Source organism: Gopherus evgoodei, chromosome 11 (genome assembly GCF_007399415.2).
Source record: "Gopherus evgoodei ecotype Sinaloan lineage chromosome 11, rGopEvg1_v1.p, whole genome shotgun sequence".
NCBI lineage: Eukaryota > Metazoa > Chordata > Testudines > Testudinidae > Gopherus > Gopherus evgoodei.
The window spans coordinates 80,639,078-80,655,971 of record NC_044332.1 but is presented as its reverse complement, the minus strand read 5'-3'; the positions used below and the strand labels follow the sequence as shown (position 1 = coordinate 80,655,971).

At 60.6% G+C, this 16,894-nt stretch overlaps 1 protein-coding gene across 8 annotated transcripts in view; it reads left to right on the top strand.

Moving 5' to 3' along the window:
* Positions 1-16,894, top strand: part of OBSL1 (obscurin like cytoskeletal adaptor 1) — a 69,252-nt gene that overhangs the window by 35,053 nt on the left and 17,305 nt on the right. For 7 of the 8 annotated variants that reach the window (XM_030579710.1, XM_030579709.1, XM_030579711.1 and 4 more), the window contains 7 exons: positions 384-656; positions 1,910-2,182; positions 7,090-7,365; positions 8,052-8,324; positions 10,313-10,588; positions 11,036-11,311; positions 14,095-14,370. In XM_030579710.1, the coding sequence (XP_030435570.1) occupies positions 384-656; positions 1,910-2,182; positions 7,090-7,365; positions 8,052-8,324; positions 10,313-10,588; positions 11,036-11,311; positions 14,095-14,370 (1,923 nt within the window). The remainder of the gene's footprint in view (positions 1-383; positions 657-1,909; positions 2,183-7,089; positions 7,366-8,051; positions 8,325-10,312; positions 10,589-11,035; positions 11,312-14,094; positions 14,371-16,894) is intronic. The other variant, XM_030579712.1, reaches the window with a different exon arrangement.

Sequence of the window (16,894 nt, the reverse complement as noted above, 5' to 3'; positions counted from 1 at the left end):
AAGTTGAAGCTAGACAAATTGAGATGAGAAATAAGGTGCAAGTGTTTAGCCGTGAGGGTAATTAACCACTGGAACCATTTACCACAAGTTGTGGCGGATTTTCCATCACTGGCAGGCTTTAAGTCAAGGTTGGAAGTTTTTCTAACAGATCTGCCCTGGTTCAACCAGGAATTAATTCAGGGGAGACCAATGGCCTGTGTGACATGGGGGCAGAGCAGATGATCGCAGTGGCCCCTTCTGCCTTATAGCCTATCACTTGCATAAAGGATCCAACTTCATTTCCAGCCCCAAACTCTGGGGTCTGGTGGTGCTGCAAGAATTCGACAGAACTTGTAGATCAGTTACATACATCTCTGCTGAGCCTGTCCTGTCTCCCTGCCCAGAGCCGCCTGTGAGGATTGTCAGCTCTAACGAGGACGCCGCACACATCTACCTGGCCTCGGAGCGCGTGGTGCTGGCGTGTGAGCTGTCCCATGCCGACGGCCCAGTGCAGTGGTACAAGGATGGGGTGGAGGTGGAGGAGGGCGAGCACCTGCTTCTGGAGAGTGAGGGGCCCCATCGCAGGCTCGTCATCCCCTTGGCTCATCCGCAGGACACGGGGGAGTTTGTGTGCAATGTGGGTGGAGACTCCGTCTTCTACAACATCACAGTGACAGGTCGGTAATGTTCCCTGGCCTCCCAGTGGGTGGGTCAGCAGCGCTCCCCCATTATCCCAGCTGGCAGGTCAGTGACATCCCTGGTTCCCTGGCGAGTGGGTCAGCAGGGCTCCCCCATTATCCCAGCTGGCAGGTCAGTGACACCCCTGGTCCCTCAGCGGGTGGGTCAGCAGCACTCCCCCGTTACTGCAGCTGGCAGGTCAGTGACACCCCTGGTTCCCTGGCAGGCGGGTCAGCAGGGCTCCCCCATTATCCCAGCTGGCAGGTCTGTGACACCCCTGGTTCCCTGGCAGGTGGGTCAGCAGGGCTCCCCCACAACCCCAGTTGGCAGGTTGGTAACACCCCTGATTCCCTGGCAGGTGGGTCAGCAGGGCTCCCCCTTACCCCAGCTGGCAGGTCAGTGACACCCCTGGTTCCCTGGCAGGTGGGTCAGCAGGGCTCCCCCTTTACCCCAGCTGGCAGGTCAGTGACACCTCTGGTTCCCTGGCAGGTGGGTCAGCAGGGCTCCCCCGTTACCCAGCTGGCAGGTCAGTGACACCTCTGGTCCCTGGCATGTGGGTCAGCAGGGCTCCCCCACTACCCCAGCTGGCAGGTCGGTGACACCTCTGGTTCCCTGGCAGGTGGGTCAGCAGGGCTCCCCCGTTACCGCAGCTGGCAGGTCAGTGACACCTCTGGTCCCTGGCGTGTGGGTCAGCAGGGCTCCCCCACTACCCCAGCTGGCAGGTCGGTGACACCCCTGGTCCCTGGCAGGTGGGTCAGCAGCGCTACCCCATTACCCCAGCTGGCAGGTCGGTGACACCTCTGGTTCCCTGGTGGCAGGGCCGGCTCCAGGCACCAGCCGAGCAAGCTCGTGCTTGGGGTGGCAGATTCTAAGGGGCGGCTTCTGTCCAATCCTAGGATAGCACGGCCACTTTTTTTTTTGTTTACTGCTCTGGCCGCCCTGTAGTGGGTGGTGGCGCGGAGGAGGGAGCGCCCTGCTGGGAGCGGGCTGCGCGCTCCGTCTGCCCCAGCCGGTGCCAGGTCTGCAGCAAGCCCGGCAGGGCAGCCCGCGTCCTTCCCTCCCTGCCGCCCGGAGCGGCACGGAGCCCTCCTGGCAGGCAGCGCGGCGGGAGGGGCCGCGTGGTGAGCGCCCCGGCTGAAGGAAGCCCTGGCCGCCCCCCTTCTCTCTCTCCCCCGTCACTCCCTCCCTCTCCCCCCTGGGAGTGACCCAGCTGGCAGCCTCTCTGCTGAGCCCGTCCTGTCTCCCTGCCCAGAGCCGCCCGTGAGGATCGTCAGCTCTAACGAGGACGCTGCGCACACCTACCTGGCCTCGGAGCGCGTGGTGCTGGTGTGCGAGCTGTCCCGTGCCGACGCCCCGGTGCAGTGGTACAAGGACGGGGTGGAGGTGGAGGAGGACAAGCACCTGCTTCTGGAGCGCGAGGGGTCCCATCACAGGCTCGTCATCCCCTCGGCCCATCCGCAGGACACGGGGGAGTTTGTGTGCGATGCAGGCGGCGACTCCATCTTCTACAACATCACGGTGACAGGTGAGTGTCGGCTCCTCCCAGCCCTGGCTGCCCCCACTGAGTTGTCCCCCCTTTTCATCGCGGCTCCCACCCCGCCCATAGTGCCAGCATCCCCCGTCACGGCCCAGGCCCCTCTCGGCTCGGTGTGGTACAAACACAGGACCCGGGCAGTGCCTCCCACAGGGGCTCACAGGCTGAGTACGAGCCAGGAGATGGACGGACGGATGGGTGGGGGAGCACACGGAAGCATGGGCAGCTTGATGGGCAGTGGTCATTGCTCACCAGCAGCCCAGCATCGTCACGTTGTTCGCAGGTCTCCCGGCAAAGGAGAGTTTGGGGGGGTGGATAACGAGGTCGCCTTGCGGCTGTTTCTGGGAGCGCTGCCCAGGCAGGAGGGGCAGCCGGGCAGGAAGCACCAAGGGACTTATTTGCAAATGTAACTGGTGGGCAGTGGAGGCACCACGTGCTGAGCGGAGGGAAGGGTCGACAGCCAGTGAGAGGGAGGTGGGGACAGGCCAAGAAGTGCCTTGGAAGTGAGACAAGCAGCTTCCGTTTGGTGTGACGGAGGAGAAACCGGCAGAGAGAATCAAAGCACGGGGATATGGCCACAGTGACAGGCCAGGAAAATGACTGTGGCAGCAGCAGGTGAGTGGGGCAGGACGCGTTCGTCAGGGCCGGAAAGCAGGCTGTTGCAGTGACAGAGAGAGAGAGGATGAGGCCTGGACACGAGGGTTAGCTGTGTGGGTGGATAGGACAGACCATATTCTAGAGACGCTATCCAGGCAGAATCAGCCGGTTTTGGACACTGGTTTCTCTCCAGGGCCTCATGTACTGGCTAAGGTGAAGCTGATGCCAAGCTAGGGGCCTGTTTATCTCTCACAGAGATTGAGAAGTAAGGCAGCTGGAGGGCCTGGGGAATGAAGAACCCATTGTAGCTATGTTGGATTCGAGCTGAGGGCTAGACATCCCTGGGAGAGGTCAGATCCCATGCCCAGATCTTAGTTTGGAGGGAAGGACTTGGCTGGGGAGCGGGAGGTGGGGCTGTGAGCTGTCAGCACAGGAGGTGGGGAGTGGAATCTATGTTTGCAGATGAGTTTACCCAGAGACACGGTGGGGGAGCAAGGCCAGAGCCCTGTGGAACTCCCCCAAGAAGCTGGAAGGGTGTGACACTTTCGGGGTTACCCAAGGTGACTCGCTACTGCTCAGAGCATGAGGGAGCCCACTGGGGGAAACTTGCCCCAAACGACCGCTGCTGGCTACACGAGCGGCCCCCTCTGGGCTCCGTGAACCGCGCTTTTCCCTCCGCAGGCCAGCAATTCGCACCCCCAGCCCCCCGTCCCCTGAGTGAGGTCTTGGGCAGCGCAGAGAGACCCTGTCACTAAATCTCTGGAGATGGTTACCCCCTGAGCTTGGCACAGGTCCTTCCAACATGTCTGTGCTCCCCACTGCGCACACACCCCCAAATAGCCAGGCTTCCACTCCTGGCTCCAGAATGCACAGATTCGCTCCCTCTGTGCAAGCAGGGCCCCATTCACTAGCTCCCCTCTGTTCAGCCCTGTCCTCAGCACCCAGCACTTAGCCGGGGCTGCAGTAAAACAAAACAGAGGTTTTGACAAAGCTGCAGAGAGATTCAGAGAGAAGCCAGGAGACAGGCTGGAAACACACGGCTACAGACCAAAGAAAAACACAACCCGCCATACGCACCGACTCCGGAGCACTCATGGGGAAAAAATGGTGGGTGCTGAGCACCCACTGGCAACTCTCCTATCAGCACCTCCCCCCAGCGCCTCCTGCCCGCCAGTGGGCCCACCGATCAATGTCTCCCCTTCCCACCCTGCACCTCCCACCCACCGCAATCAGCTGGAGGCTCTGGGGGGGGAAGCGGGAGGAGTGAGGACAAGATGTGCTCGAGGGAGGTGGAACAGGGCAGGAAGAGGTGGGGTGGGGCTTGGGGCAGAGTCAGGGGATCCAGCACCCCCTGGAGCCTGTATTACTTGTTAGTAAGTTGGAGTTGTAAAAGGTTCAGAAAAGGGCAACAAAAATGATTAGAGATGTGTCACGGAGTCCACGGGCGATGCTCTGGAACTGCTCCCTACGAAGCCAGTCAGGACTTTGGGGAGCCTCCTCTCCCTTGGAGCAGACTGTCTGCAGGGCAAGAAGCTCCCACGGCTTCACTCCTGGGTCTCTCCTTGGAGCATTCAGCGTCCTCTGCCCCTCCGTGCACTTCCCACAGCGAGCCCACCCAGGCAGGGTCCTAGGGAAGCCACAGGGTCCTGCACCCCCACTTTGCAGTCAGACGTGACTCTCAGCCAGTCAGTAAAACAAAGGTCTACTAGATGACAGGAACATGGTCTAAAACAGAGCTTGTAGGTACAGAGAACAGGACCCCTCAGCCAGGATCATCCTGGGGGGGCAGCGAGCCAGACACCCACATCTGCACTCACTTCTTGTCCCCCACTAGCTCCAAACTGACTCCCCCTCCAGCCCCTCCTCCTCTGGGCTTTGTTCCTTTCCCGGGCCAGGAGATCACCTGATTCTTTTGTTCTCCCACATCTTTTGTGATCACCTTGCTGGGGGCCATTAGTTGTCAGGAGACAGAGTGCTGGCCATTTATGCACACTGGCCCTTTGCTCTGCAACAATCTCACCCCCTAGAGACATAAGAAATGCATAGGGGAAACTGAGGCACCCACACCATATTTGGAGGAAACATTAGGAACAGTCCCATTTCGTCATAGGGTGTGGAACAGCTGCTGTATGAGGAGAGATTAATAAGACTGGACTTTTCAGCTTGGAAAAGAGATGACTAAGGGGGGATATGATTGTGGTCTATAAAATCATGACTGATGTGGAGAAAGTAAATAAGGATGTGTTATTTGTGCCTTCTCATAACACAAGAACTAGAGGTCACCAAATGAAGTTAATAGGCAGCAGATTTAAAACAAACAAATGGAAGTGTTTCTCCATACAACGCACAGCCAACCTGTGGAACTCCTTGCCAGAGGATATTGTGACAGCCAAGATTATAACAGAGTTCAAAAAAGAACTAGATATGTTCACGGAGGATAGGTGCATCCATCCTATTAGCCAGGACAGGCAGGGATGGTGTTCCTAGCCTCCGTTTGCCAGAAACTGGGAATGGGTAACGGGGTGGATCACTTGATGATTCCCTGTTCTGTTCATTCCCTCTGGGACACCTGGCACTGGCCACTGTCAGAAGACAGGTTACGGGGCTACATGGACGATTGGTCTGACCCAGCGTGGCCATTTTTATGTTCTTAAGCTCCTTTCCTGTCTGAGAAGGTGTTTCTCACTCACTGGCTCATCTAGACAGTGCTGGGCCAATCCAGAGAGCTGGGATGCACATTTTTCATGAGACATTCCTGCTGGCAGAGCATACAGTCTCATGCTTCTTTCTCCTGATGACCCCCCTGTTCCAAGTCTTTTTCTTGGGCTCTTTAGTGTTGTGTGAAGGCCCAAGACCATACCTTGTCTGGCCTGTAAACTCTTGGCTGGGCTTGGGGAAAAGGTGTCAATTGTTCTTACTCCGAGCTCTGAGAACCTCTCTGCCCTGGGGACTGTCTAGCCTCCAGCAGCTTTGGAACACAATAGTCTGCGGTACATAACTCTGGGAATACTTTCCAGCCAGCCAGCCCACAGTAGCCGTGGCTGCAAGCAAGGTCTTAGCCCGCCTGGGCATGTCCCTGGGCACAGACTCGGAACTGTGCAAACCCCGGCTGTTGCCTGGATCTGGAGGGGGAGGAGGAGACCCAGAGAGGCCAGAATCAGGGAAGCCAAGAGGAGGAGCATGGCCGGCTGTGTCAAGGTGGCTGACAGATCTAGGGGGATGAGGATGGAGTGCTGGGCCTGAGCCTTGGTTAGAAGGGGCACTAGAGATTTGGGCGAGGGCAGTTTCTGTGGTGTGCTGGGGGTGGGAGCTGGGCTGGAGGGTCTAGGACAGAGCAGGAGGAGAGGAACTCCAGTGTGTGCAGGGAGCTTGGGGAGGAAGGGAGATGGGGCGAGAGTCGAAGAGGCAAGTGGGGCAGGATGGGTGCTGAAGATGGGAGCGATTGGCACTTTGTGTTGTGAGGGGATGAGCCAGAGGAGAGTGAGAAACAGAGGGAGGAGGGGAGTTCAGGGAGATCAGGAGCTGGGACTGGATGGGGTCCTGGGCTCAGGTGGAGGGGCTGGAGGAGGAGAGCAGAGACTCTGTATGACTGGGGAGGAGGAGGGAGAGTTGTGGGAGGGGCAGTCGAGCCGAGGGGAGGGGGAAGGGCAGGTCACATTTCGCCAGCTTTCTCTTGGCAGAAATTGGCAAGATCCTCTGGTCACATGGCGAATGCTTCCCTCCAGGCTCCCTCCCAGGTCACTGCCCCCCTCCTGCTCTGCAGCCTCCCAGACACCCTGCAACCCCTGCTAGACACAGACACTGGGCGGATCCTCACCTATCTCCTTACTAGGGTGAATGGAGAAAGTCACAATTTTTGGGTTTTTTTCTTATATAGGCTCCTATTCCCCCTGTCCCATTTTTCACATTTGCTGTCTGGTCACCCTACTCCTCACTCTTCAGATCCCTCCCTCCAGGCCTCCCTGTCCGGCTCTGCACCCTCCCTCCTGGCTGGCCCACATGCCTCTTCCCCAGTTCCCTGCTTTCTGCCCCCGACTCCAGCCAGTCTCCTCCGTTCACTCTGTAACTGCTGCCTATGGGAGTCCTGTGGGCTCAGCCCTTGGCAGCTTGTCCCCTCCAGCCTGGGAGTGTGGCCTGCGGGCTGTTAGTGTGTGTAGCAATGTCACCCCACCCGCGGTGCTCGTACGGCCTGAGGCTATGAGCTTTGTGGGGCTGGGACCCCGGCCTCCTCTGGGCTTTGAAATAGCCCTGCCTCTCAGGGTGCTGCCGCACTCACGATGATAAAGAACCTGGTCTCTCAGCCCCACAGGTGTGGATCGCCCCGGTGCCCGAGGCCCAGCGCCGTCGGGAGCTCCTGGCAGGGCTGCCGCTGCTCCTGGAGTGCGAGGTCTCCACGCCCGATGCCCCTGTGCGCTGGCTCAAGGACGGGGAGACTGTGCCCTCGGATGACGTCGTCGCCCTGCAGGCAGAGGGCTGCGCCAGGAGGCTGTTTATCCGCTCTGCCCGCCCCTCAGACTCCGGGACGTACACGTGTGACGTGGGCGAGGATGCGCTGAGCTTCACCGTGACCGTGAGCGGTGAGCTGGGGGCTGGGCGACGGTCCCCTCCCTGGGAGCAGGGCTAACGCCACAGGCAGCGCTGGGCGGGCTGTGCCTTACACTCAGATAGGAAGTCGGGGTCTCTGCCCTGAGATGCTGCCTGGCCAGTCACTCTGTGGGGCTGACCCTGTATCCAGCGCTGCCTTGGCCGTTGACCCCAGTAGGGCAGCAAGCGTGGCACAGGGGCTTGCCAGTGAAGCATCTGGGCTCGACGGTGCATTACCAGAGCTGGCACTTGTCAGACCCAGCAGGGCCTGGGCTCCGGCTCCTGGTCCCTGTGTGGCCAGCAGGGGACCAGCCTGCTGCCCAGCCAGCCCCTGCGGACACAGCTCTGCTTTGAAGGTAAATGAAGATCCTCAGAGTCCTGGCTCTCCCTGTTACGGGGCTGACTGCAAGGAGCTGGGCCCTAGGGAGAGAAACAGCAGCTACCCCCGACACGGAGAATGCAAGCGACTCTGCGGCTGCATCTAACGCAGAATGAGCCACATCCCCACCTGATGAGGGATGGCCAGTCTAGGCTCTGCATCTCCCCCAGACAGCTGCCCCCAGGGTCACTTCCTCACCCTCTTCCTGGACATCCTGCCTTGGAGAATAGGTGGGGTGGCTGGCTGGGAGTGACCCAGCCGGCAGCCTCACTGCTGAGCCCGTCCTGTCTCTCCACCCAGAGCCGCCCGTGAGGATCGTCAGCTCTAACGAGGACGCCGCGCACACCTACCTGGCCTCAGAGCGCGTGGTGCTGGCATGCGAGCTGTCCCGTGCCAACGCCCCGGTGCAGTGGTACAAGGACGGGGTGGAGGTGGAGGAGGACGAGCACCTGCTTCTGGAGCGCGAGGGGTCCCATCACAGGCTCGTCATCCCCTCGGCCCATCCGCAGGACACGGGGGAGTTTGTGTGTGACACGGGCGGCGACTCCGTCTTCTACAACATCACAGTGACAGGTCAGTGACACCCCTGGTCCCTGGCGGGTGGGTCCGCAGCACTCCCCCGTTACCCCAGCTGGCAGGTCGGTGACACCCCTGGTTCCCTGGCAGGTGGGTCAGCAGGGCTCCCCCGTTACCCCAGCTGGCAGGTCAGTGACACCTCTGGTCCCTGGCGGGTGGGTCCGCAGCACTCCCCCGTTACCCTAGCTGGCAGGTCTGTGACACCCCTGGTTCCCTGGCAGGTGGGTCAGCAGGGCTCCCCCGTTACCCCAGCTGGCAGGTCAGTGACACTCTTGGTCCCTGGCAGGTGGGTCAGCAGGGCTCCCCCGTTACCCCAGCTGGCAGGTCGGTGACACCTCTGGTTCCCTGGCAGGTGGGTCAGCAGGGCTCCCCCGTTACTGCAGCTGGCAGGTCAGTGACACCCCTGGTTCCCTGGCAGGTGGGTCAGCAGGGCTCCCCCTTACCCCAGCTGGCAGGTCAGTGACACCCCTGGTTCCCTGGCAGGTGGGTCAGCAGGGCTCCCCCACAACCCCAGCTGGCAGGTCAGTGACACCCCTGGTCCCTCAGCGGGTGGGTCAGCAGCACTCCCCCGTTACTGCAGCTGGCAGGTCAGTGACACCCCTGGTTCCCTGGCAGGTGGGTCAGCAGGGCTCCCCCTTACCCCAGCTGGCAGGTCAGTGACACCCCTGGTTCCCTGGCAGGTGGGTCAGCAGGGCTCCCCCTTTACCCCAGCTGGCAGGTCAGTGACACCTCTGGTCCCTGGCGGGTGGGTCAGCAGGGCTCCCCCACTACCCCAGCTGGCAGGTCAGTGACACTCTTGGTCCCTGGCAGGTGGGTCAGCAGGGCTCCCCCGTTACCCCAGCTGGCAGGTCAGTGACACCTCTGGTCCCTGGCGGGTGGGTCAGCAGGGCTCCCCCGTTACCCCAGCTGGCAGGTCAGTGACACCTCTGGTCCCTGGCGGGTGGGTCAGCAGGGCTCCCCCGTTACCCCAGCTGGCAGGTCGGTGACACCCCTGGTCCCTGGCAGGTGGGTCAGCAGGGCTCCCCCGTTACCCCAGCTGGCAGGTCAGTGACACCCTTGGTCCTCTGGGGGGAGATGACAGGTGGGCTGGGCTCTCACCAGCACCGAGCCCCTGGCCCTGAGTGGAGAGCCCAGCCCCCCGTCAATGTCCAGCCTCGGCCCTGAGGGGAGAGCCCTGCGCCCCTGTCAGCGCCCGGCTCCCCATCCTGAGGGCAGAGCCCGGCCCCCCTGTCCATGCCCGGCCCCTGGCCCTGATGGGAGAGCCCTGTGCCCCTGTCAGCGCCCGGCCCCCTATCCTGAGGGCAGAGCCCGGCCCCCCTGTCCATGCCCGGCCCCCGGCCCTGAGGGGAGAACCCTGCACCCCTGTCAGTGCCCAGCCCCCCATCCTGAGGGCAGAGCCCGGCCCCCCTGTCCATGCCCGGCCCCCGGCCCTGAGGGGAGAACCCTGCACCCCTGTCAGTGCCCAGCCCCCCATCCTGAGGGCAGAGCCCGGCCCCCCTGTCCATGCCCGGCCCCTGGCCCTGAGGGGAGAACCCTGCACCCCTGTCAGTGCCCAGCCCCCCATCCTGAGGGCAGAGCCTGGCCCCCCTGTCCATGCCCGGCCCCCGGCCCTGAGGGGAGAACCCTGCACCCCTGTCAGTGCCCAGCCCGCGATGCCCCTGGAAGAACTGGGGTCTGGGTCTGACAGAGGCTGTGATATCTGAGCTCCTTGGGCAGCTGCTCCCCACAGGTAGCACAAGCTAGCAGAGACTTTTCCTAACGACCATCGGGCTGCAGCCCCAGCACCCACCCAGATCCCCCAGAGCACCGGGGAGCCCAGGCCACCTGATGGTCATGGGCAGTGGCCGGGGGTCTTGCTAGAGCAGAGTGGGGTCCATGGGAGTAGGCAGGCTGGGGTTGGGTAGAACAGACCCCCTGCCCTGCAGTGGGTAGAGATTGGGTATCCCTGAGCCCATCGTGTCCCTTCCGTTCGATGTGCCCAACAGAGCCCCCAGTGAGGATCCTGTGCCCCCAGGAGCACTCCCTGGAGCTGCGGGCTCTGGCGCTGCAGCGCCTGGAGCTGAGGTGTGAGCTGTCTAGAGCAGACGCCCAGGTGCGCTGGTTCAAGGACGGGCTGGAGGTGGATGAGACAGAGAACTTGCTGCTTCGGGCAGAGGGGTCCCAGCGCTGGCTGATTGTCCCGCAGGCCCGGGCTGAGGATGCCGGCGAGTACATCTGTGAGACAAGGGACGAGTCCGTCTCCTTTGACATCAGGGTGTCAGGTGAGCATGGGGGGCCAGGTAATGTGGGGCACAGCTTCCTTATCTCTGTGACATCTGCTCTGTGACCGTCGTTGATAAACTGAGCAAAGCTCTTCCCCCACTCCGGGTCCATCACCCTCTCTCGGCTGCTCTTAGTGTCTCCCGGGTTCCCGCTCTGGTTATGGTCGCTGGGGAGAGTGGGCCGTACGTTTGCCAGTGGTGAGCATCTGCTGGCATGACTGCTCCGTGTCATACATGTGCCCCAAGGCACAGCCATACGTGCTGTGTCTCCTCAGGCCTCAGGAGCCATCCCGTGATCTGCTCCCTGCAGCTCTTACACCCACCATTGCTCTTCCGTGGCGTGAAAGGAGAAATTGGCTGTGCTGGACATTGATTCAAACCAACAGGCCAGGGTGGGGGCAGCATTGTCCCCTCGCTGCCTGGGCCAGTGCTGCCCTCTCCTTTCAGAGCCCCCGGTGAAGATCCTGCAGCCGTGGCGAGCTCCCCCCACCCTGAAGGCTGTCGTGGGGGAGACGGTGACTTTGGCCTGCGAGCTCTCGCGCGGGAACGTGCCGGTGCAGTGGGTTAAGAATGGCACCAGGCTGGAAGCTGGCGGCAGCCTGATCCTGGAGGAGGAAGGTGCCCATCGGCGGCTGGTCATCCCTGCGGCTGGAGTGGAGCATTCTGGGAAGTATGTCTGCGATGCGACTGATGACAGCAGGACGTTTACTGTCCAAGTGTGTGGTGAGTGAGAGGCTGGGGAGGGCCCAGAGACCTGAGTAGTGCCCCCGTGAGCAGGGCAGTGCTGGGGGAAGTGAGTTCCCTGGGTGGGGGCATTGTCACTGCCGGAGGTGCCTTTGCAGCCAGATTTGGGCTATAAAGTGATGTCCCCACAACCCTCTCTTGCCCCAGGCTGAGTCTGTTGCCCCCTGCCTCACGCTGCCCCCTGAGAACCAGACCTGAGTCCCAAGCGCAGCCTTGGCATGCCTGTCGCTGCTTTTGTGGCAGTCCGCATGCACCGGGGCCCTGGTGCCTCTGTTTCCAGTGGCTAGTCTGTCCAGGGACAGTTGCTGAGTCTGCGCACTCAGGGTCAGGGCTTGTGCCTTGGCATAGGCTCCAGTGGGTGCTCTTGGAGAGCCATGGTGAGTCTGTGGGGGGGTCAGCAATGGGGTGGGGAAGGTGTCACGGACCCATAGGATGGGGGTCATGTCCCCCCCATGGGGACAGGCTCTGGGAGGCCCCGTCAGGAGGCCATGCCCCCAAAGGGTCTGTGATGGAGTAGGGACTGTCTGTGTGGGGGATGGGAGAGCTGGGGATGTCTTTAGGGGAGGGACAGGATCTTTAAGCCTGTAACCTGGGCCAGGTAGGGGGAGGGGTTTAGCACCTTGGCCCAGGAAGCTGGACAAAGGAATCGGCCGGCTGGAGGAGGGGCAGTTCAGTTTCGGTTTGGGGCTGGGTGAGGGGAATTCAGGGGATCCTATGCTGGGATCCAAGCGCCCTGAACCCCGAGAAGGACTCGACTGAGGGGTCCTGGTTGGGCCTCCAGGCTCTGCTGTAACCTGTGTTCCTGTTGTCCAATAAACCTTCTGTTTTACTGGCTGGCTGAGAGTCACTGTGGGTCCCAGGAAGAGCGATGTAGGGCCGGACTCCCCCACACTCCATGACAGGGTCTCACTCCGCCTCCAGGCAGCAAGTCCCACGGAGACAGATCCTGAGGGAGAGTTGTACCATCTATGGCGGAGTCACAGGTCTGATGCTCTGGAGCTGCTCTGTAGAAAGCCAGCAGGACTCTGAGTAGCGTGACTCCCCTCAGGGCAAGGAGCTTCCTGGGACTGACCTTGAGTATTCAGCATCCCTGTTCACACCATACACTTCCCCTTAGTGGGTCCACCTGGACGAGACCTCTGGGGAAGCCAGAAGGGCCCTGCACCCCAGCTACACAGTCAGCAGTGACGCTCAGTCAGCCAGTAAAACAGATGGGTTATTAGTCGACAGGATCACAGCATAGAACAGATCTTGTTTGCACAGAATCAGGGACTTTCAGCCAAGTCCATCTTGGGGGGCCCTGGTCTGGACACCCTGGACTCCCTACTCTCTGAGTTACCCATAGCAGACTGCCCAGCTTCCAGCAACCCGACCTCCAACACACCCATTGCTCCCCCTCCTGATCTTTGTCTCACTCCCTAGGCAAAGTGTCATCCGGTTGCACACCCTCCTGGGTCTCAGATTATGAAGGACATCGTCCATCACTTATGTGCAGGCAGCCAGAGCCATCTCACCTGTCCCCAAGGGTCTCAGTAAAAGTCACACATCCTTATTCCCACCATCTAGGCATTGGTGCAATAAGCCGGGAAACTGAGGCACACAGAGTATTCATGCAAAACAGTAAGACTCACACAGGCTCACATACAACATAATAAGGAGGAAAAACCCACTTTGTCACACCATCTTAGGGGTCAGCGCCCCCTCCGCCAGCGTCTGCACGGACACGCAGCCAGCACAGGCTGACAGGCGGGTTATTAGTCACCTGGTCCAGCCCTGGAAGCCCTTGGGGAGCCCAGAGCCCAAAGCCCCATCCCTCCGTCACGTCGACTGACCTCCTCAGTCAGACTCCGCAGTTACCTCCCACTGCTTCCTGCAGCCAACACAACCCCTCACCCCCAGCCCTTTGTTCCCGAGCCCAACGGGGAATGCAGCTCAGCCCCCTGCCCAGGGGTGGGGGGTGCAGATCTCTCTGGGGCACTGGTTGCTGGGCATCTGTGTCTGGGTAGTCGGATTTGCCACTGTCTTCTCAGAGCTCCACTGATATGGGACCTAAGGCCCCAGACAGCTGGGAGCCTGTCACGTCTGTCTCTTCCCCTGCTCCCAATAGGCAACAATACAGCATATAGGGGAAACTGAGGCAGACACAGACTTGATAAAAATAGTATCGACAATTCCCACTTGGGCGCAGCAGGCCCAGCTCGCCACCCTGAGTTTCCCAAGTGGTCTGTGCCCGTTTCTGTCTCCTTGGCAGTCCCTGCAGGCCCCAGAGCCCTGGCAGCTGCACTGGTTGTCTCCTCCCAACAGGAAATCGAGGGGTATGATGTGAAACAGGCTAATCGTAAGCAGGACGCTCAGGGGCCAGTTGGGCCCATCCTGGTCCTGGGGGGCCTGCGCTAGCCTGACCACCCAGTCAGAGCAGGCCAAGTCCTGGGCCTGTGTCGGAGTTCCCAGGCTGGAGTGGAGCAGGTCTAGTCTGGTGCCCGTCTCTGACAGCGACCAGCCCCAGGCTCTTCCAGGGAAGATACAACTGCCCTGCAATGACGGCTGGGCCCAGGGGAATCACCTTCCTATCCCCAACATTGACACAGGGGGGTTCAGCGCCCTCGTACGTAGCACAGTGTCATGGGGGCACTTGTCGCTGTTGTCCATGCAAATATTGAATCCTTCTGATGCCTGCTGTGTTCCTGGGCGCAGTGAAACCTTGTGGCAGCGAGTTCTATAGGCTGGTTAATCGTAGCTGCTGTTTGTCTTGGTTCTGCCAGACCCTCCCGTGACGATCCTGGGGCGGAGAGAGCTGCAGACCCACCGCCGCTGCCTGGCCACAGAGGACCTGGTGCTGGAGGTGACGCTCTCCCATGCCCACGGAGAGGTGAAGTGGTACAAGGATGGTGAGAAGTTGCAGGACATGGGGCGCGTGCGTCTGGAGGAAGATGGGGCGCGGCGCGCACTGGTCATTCTGGGCATGGAGAGCAAGGATGCAGGGGAGTATCTGTGTGACAGCCATGACGACAGCCTCATCTTCTGTGTCGCCGTGGAAGGTACGGCTGAGCTGCCGCTGCTGCTGACCTCCTGTCTGGTGGGTGGGCGAGGGCCCTGCCTGGCATTGGGGAGCAGTGCAGGAGCTGGGCGGCCCCTCTGGAGGGATGGGCCCTTTGCTGCCAGGCCCCACAGAATGAGGGTGTGAGGAGCCTTACTCACTGGGCTAATGGGGGTCTGTGATGGGAGTGAGCAGGGCAATAGGCAAGTGGGTGATGGCACTACATGACTTAAGCTAGCTAAAATCAGAGGAGACTGAGGAAGGACAGAGGGCCCAGCCAGGCAGGCAGTGGAGGGGCAGAGGGCCCAGGCAGGCAGGCGAGGGAGGGGGCAGAGAGCCCAGCCAGGCAGGCGAGGGAGGGGGCAGAGAGCCCAGCCAGGCAGGCAAGGGAGGGGGCTGAGGGCCCAGGCAGGCGGTGGAGGGGGCAGAGGGCACACCCAAGCCAGTGGGGAGCAGGCAGAGGGCCCAGCCAGGCGGGGGAGAGGGCTGCAGTGGGGGCAGATGACATACAGTATGGGCTACGCAGGGCACACCCACTGGAAGGAGTAATCTGGACCCTCAGGCTCTGCCCTGGGCTCTGAACTCCCTGTGACCCCTTGGAGAGAGCCCTGAGCAGCCCCATGCACCCCGCTTGATGTGTGGCCATGAGTGAAGAGTAACCCCAGCTGCAGCCGCGTAGGGCTGGAGAGTGCATGGACAGCGCCTGCTGAGACCGCACTGGGAGGCTGAGCCCGAGGTGCAGCTCCAGGCTCTGCTCTCCCAGCTTCAGAAAGATTCTGGTGGGGGAAGGGGCCTGGGTGAGCTTCCGTATAAAGAGAGTGCAGAGGCTGAGGCAGTTCGGTTTAGAGGAGCCCCATGCCACAGGCTGACAAGGTGTGTCTCTAGGAGTGGCACAGAGAGGGGGATTGGGTGTGGCTGGTTGCCCCTCCTTTAACAGCAGACCATGGGTTGCTCAGTGAAATGGGAAGGCACTGTATTTAATAGTGGCAGCAGGAAATGCTGTTGTATTTTAGACACTACACACGTAACCTGTGGAACTCCCTGCCACATGGTATCCTTGAGGCCAAGAGGTCAGTGGGATTCAGAGAGCAGTAGTGTTCTCATGGGTTCTGGGAATATCCCATTACACGAACTGTAATAGCTCTGAAAGGGCTGTCAGCCCATGTGTCCATTCCTAGCCCTAGTGCAGGGGTGGGCAAACTATAGGGTGACCAGACAGTAAATTGGAAAAATCGGGGCAGGAGGTGGGGGGTAATAGGAACTTATATAAGAAAAAGACCCAAAAATCGAGACTGACCCTATAAAATCAGGACATCTCATCACCCTAGCAAACTATGGCCTGTATGATATTTTAATACAGCTCTCGAGCTCCCGCTGGGGAGCAGGGTCTGGGGCTTGCTGTGACGCAACAGGGAGCGGGGCGGATTTGACCTGGGAATGTTGCAGGGGGCTTACATCTAGCCTGCTTCTCGCTTGCATATATATACCTGCCCCTGGAAATTTCCACTACATGCATCTGAGGAAGTGGGTATTCACCCACGAAAGCTCATGCTCCAAAACGTCTGTTAGTCTATAAGGTGCCACACGATTCTTTGCTGCTTTTACAGCTCCAGACTAACACGGCTACCCCTCTGATACTTGTGCCCCAGTGAAATATTCAGGGGAAAGTCTGTCCCAGCTGGGACTTCCCCCTGCAGCCCATGGAGAAGCCCCTCTCCCTGTGCCCCAGAGCGGGGCTCTGACCCCATCCTGCTGTCTCAGTCCCGGCTCGGATCGTCCTGGGTACCTTCTGGAGCGGAGGGGGGGAGCTCAGCTGAGGCAGGGAGTGTGCCTCCCCGCCGGCTGGTACTTGGCCAAGGTCTCTCCATGGCCTGCCTGGAGTTTGTGGCTGTTACTTCTGTCAGCCACCTGTCTAGCGTGTAGTCTGCCTGTCTGTGTCAGTCGGCCCCTCTGGAGCAGAGCCAGTACGTCTGTTGGTACAAGTTGTCACGGTGTCCCCGGGCGACGCTCTGGAACTGCTCCCCACAAAGCCAGGCAGGACTTTGGGGAGCCTCCTCTCCCTTGGAGAAGACTGTCTGCAGGGCAAGAAGCTCACACGGCTTCACCTCCTGGGTCTCTCCATGCAGCATTCAGCATCCTCTGCCCCTCCGTGCGCTTCCCACAGCGAGTCCTCCCAGGCGGGGTCCTCGGGAAGCCACCGGGTCCTGCACCCCCACTTTGCAGTCAGACATGATTCTTAGCCAGCCAGTAACACAGAGGTTTATTTAGACAACAGGAACACAGTCCAAAACAGGTCTTGCTGGTACAGACAACAGGACCCCCTTTTAGTTAGGTCCATCTGGGGCCCCAGGGAGGCCCTAGCCCCATTGGGAGGCCCAAGCCCTGTTGGGACTCCCTTCCATTTCCCAGCCAGCTTCCAAGCTGAAAACTCCCCCAGCCTCTCACCCAGCCTTTGTTCAGCTTCCCGGGGCAGAGGTGTCACCTGGTCTCTAACCCCTTCCTGGGTTCTCATGTTACCTGCTCAG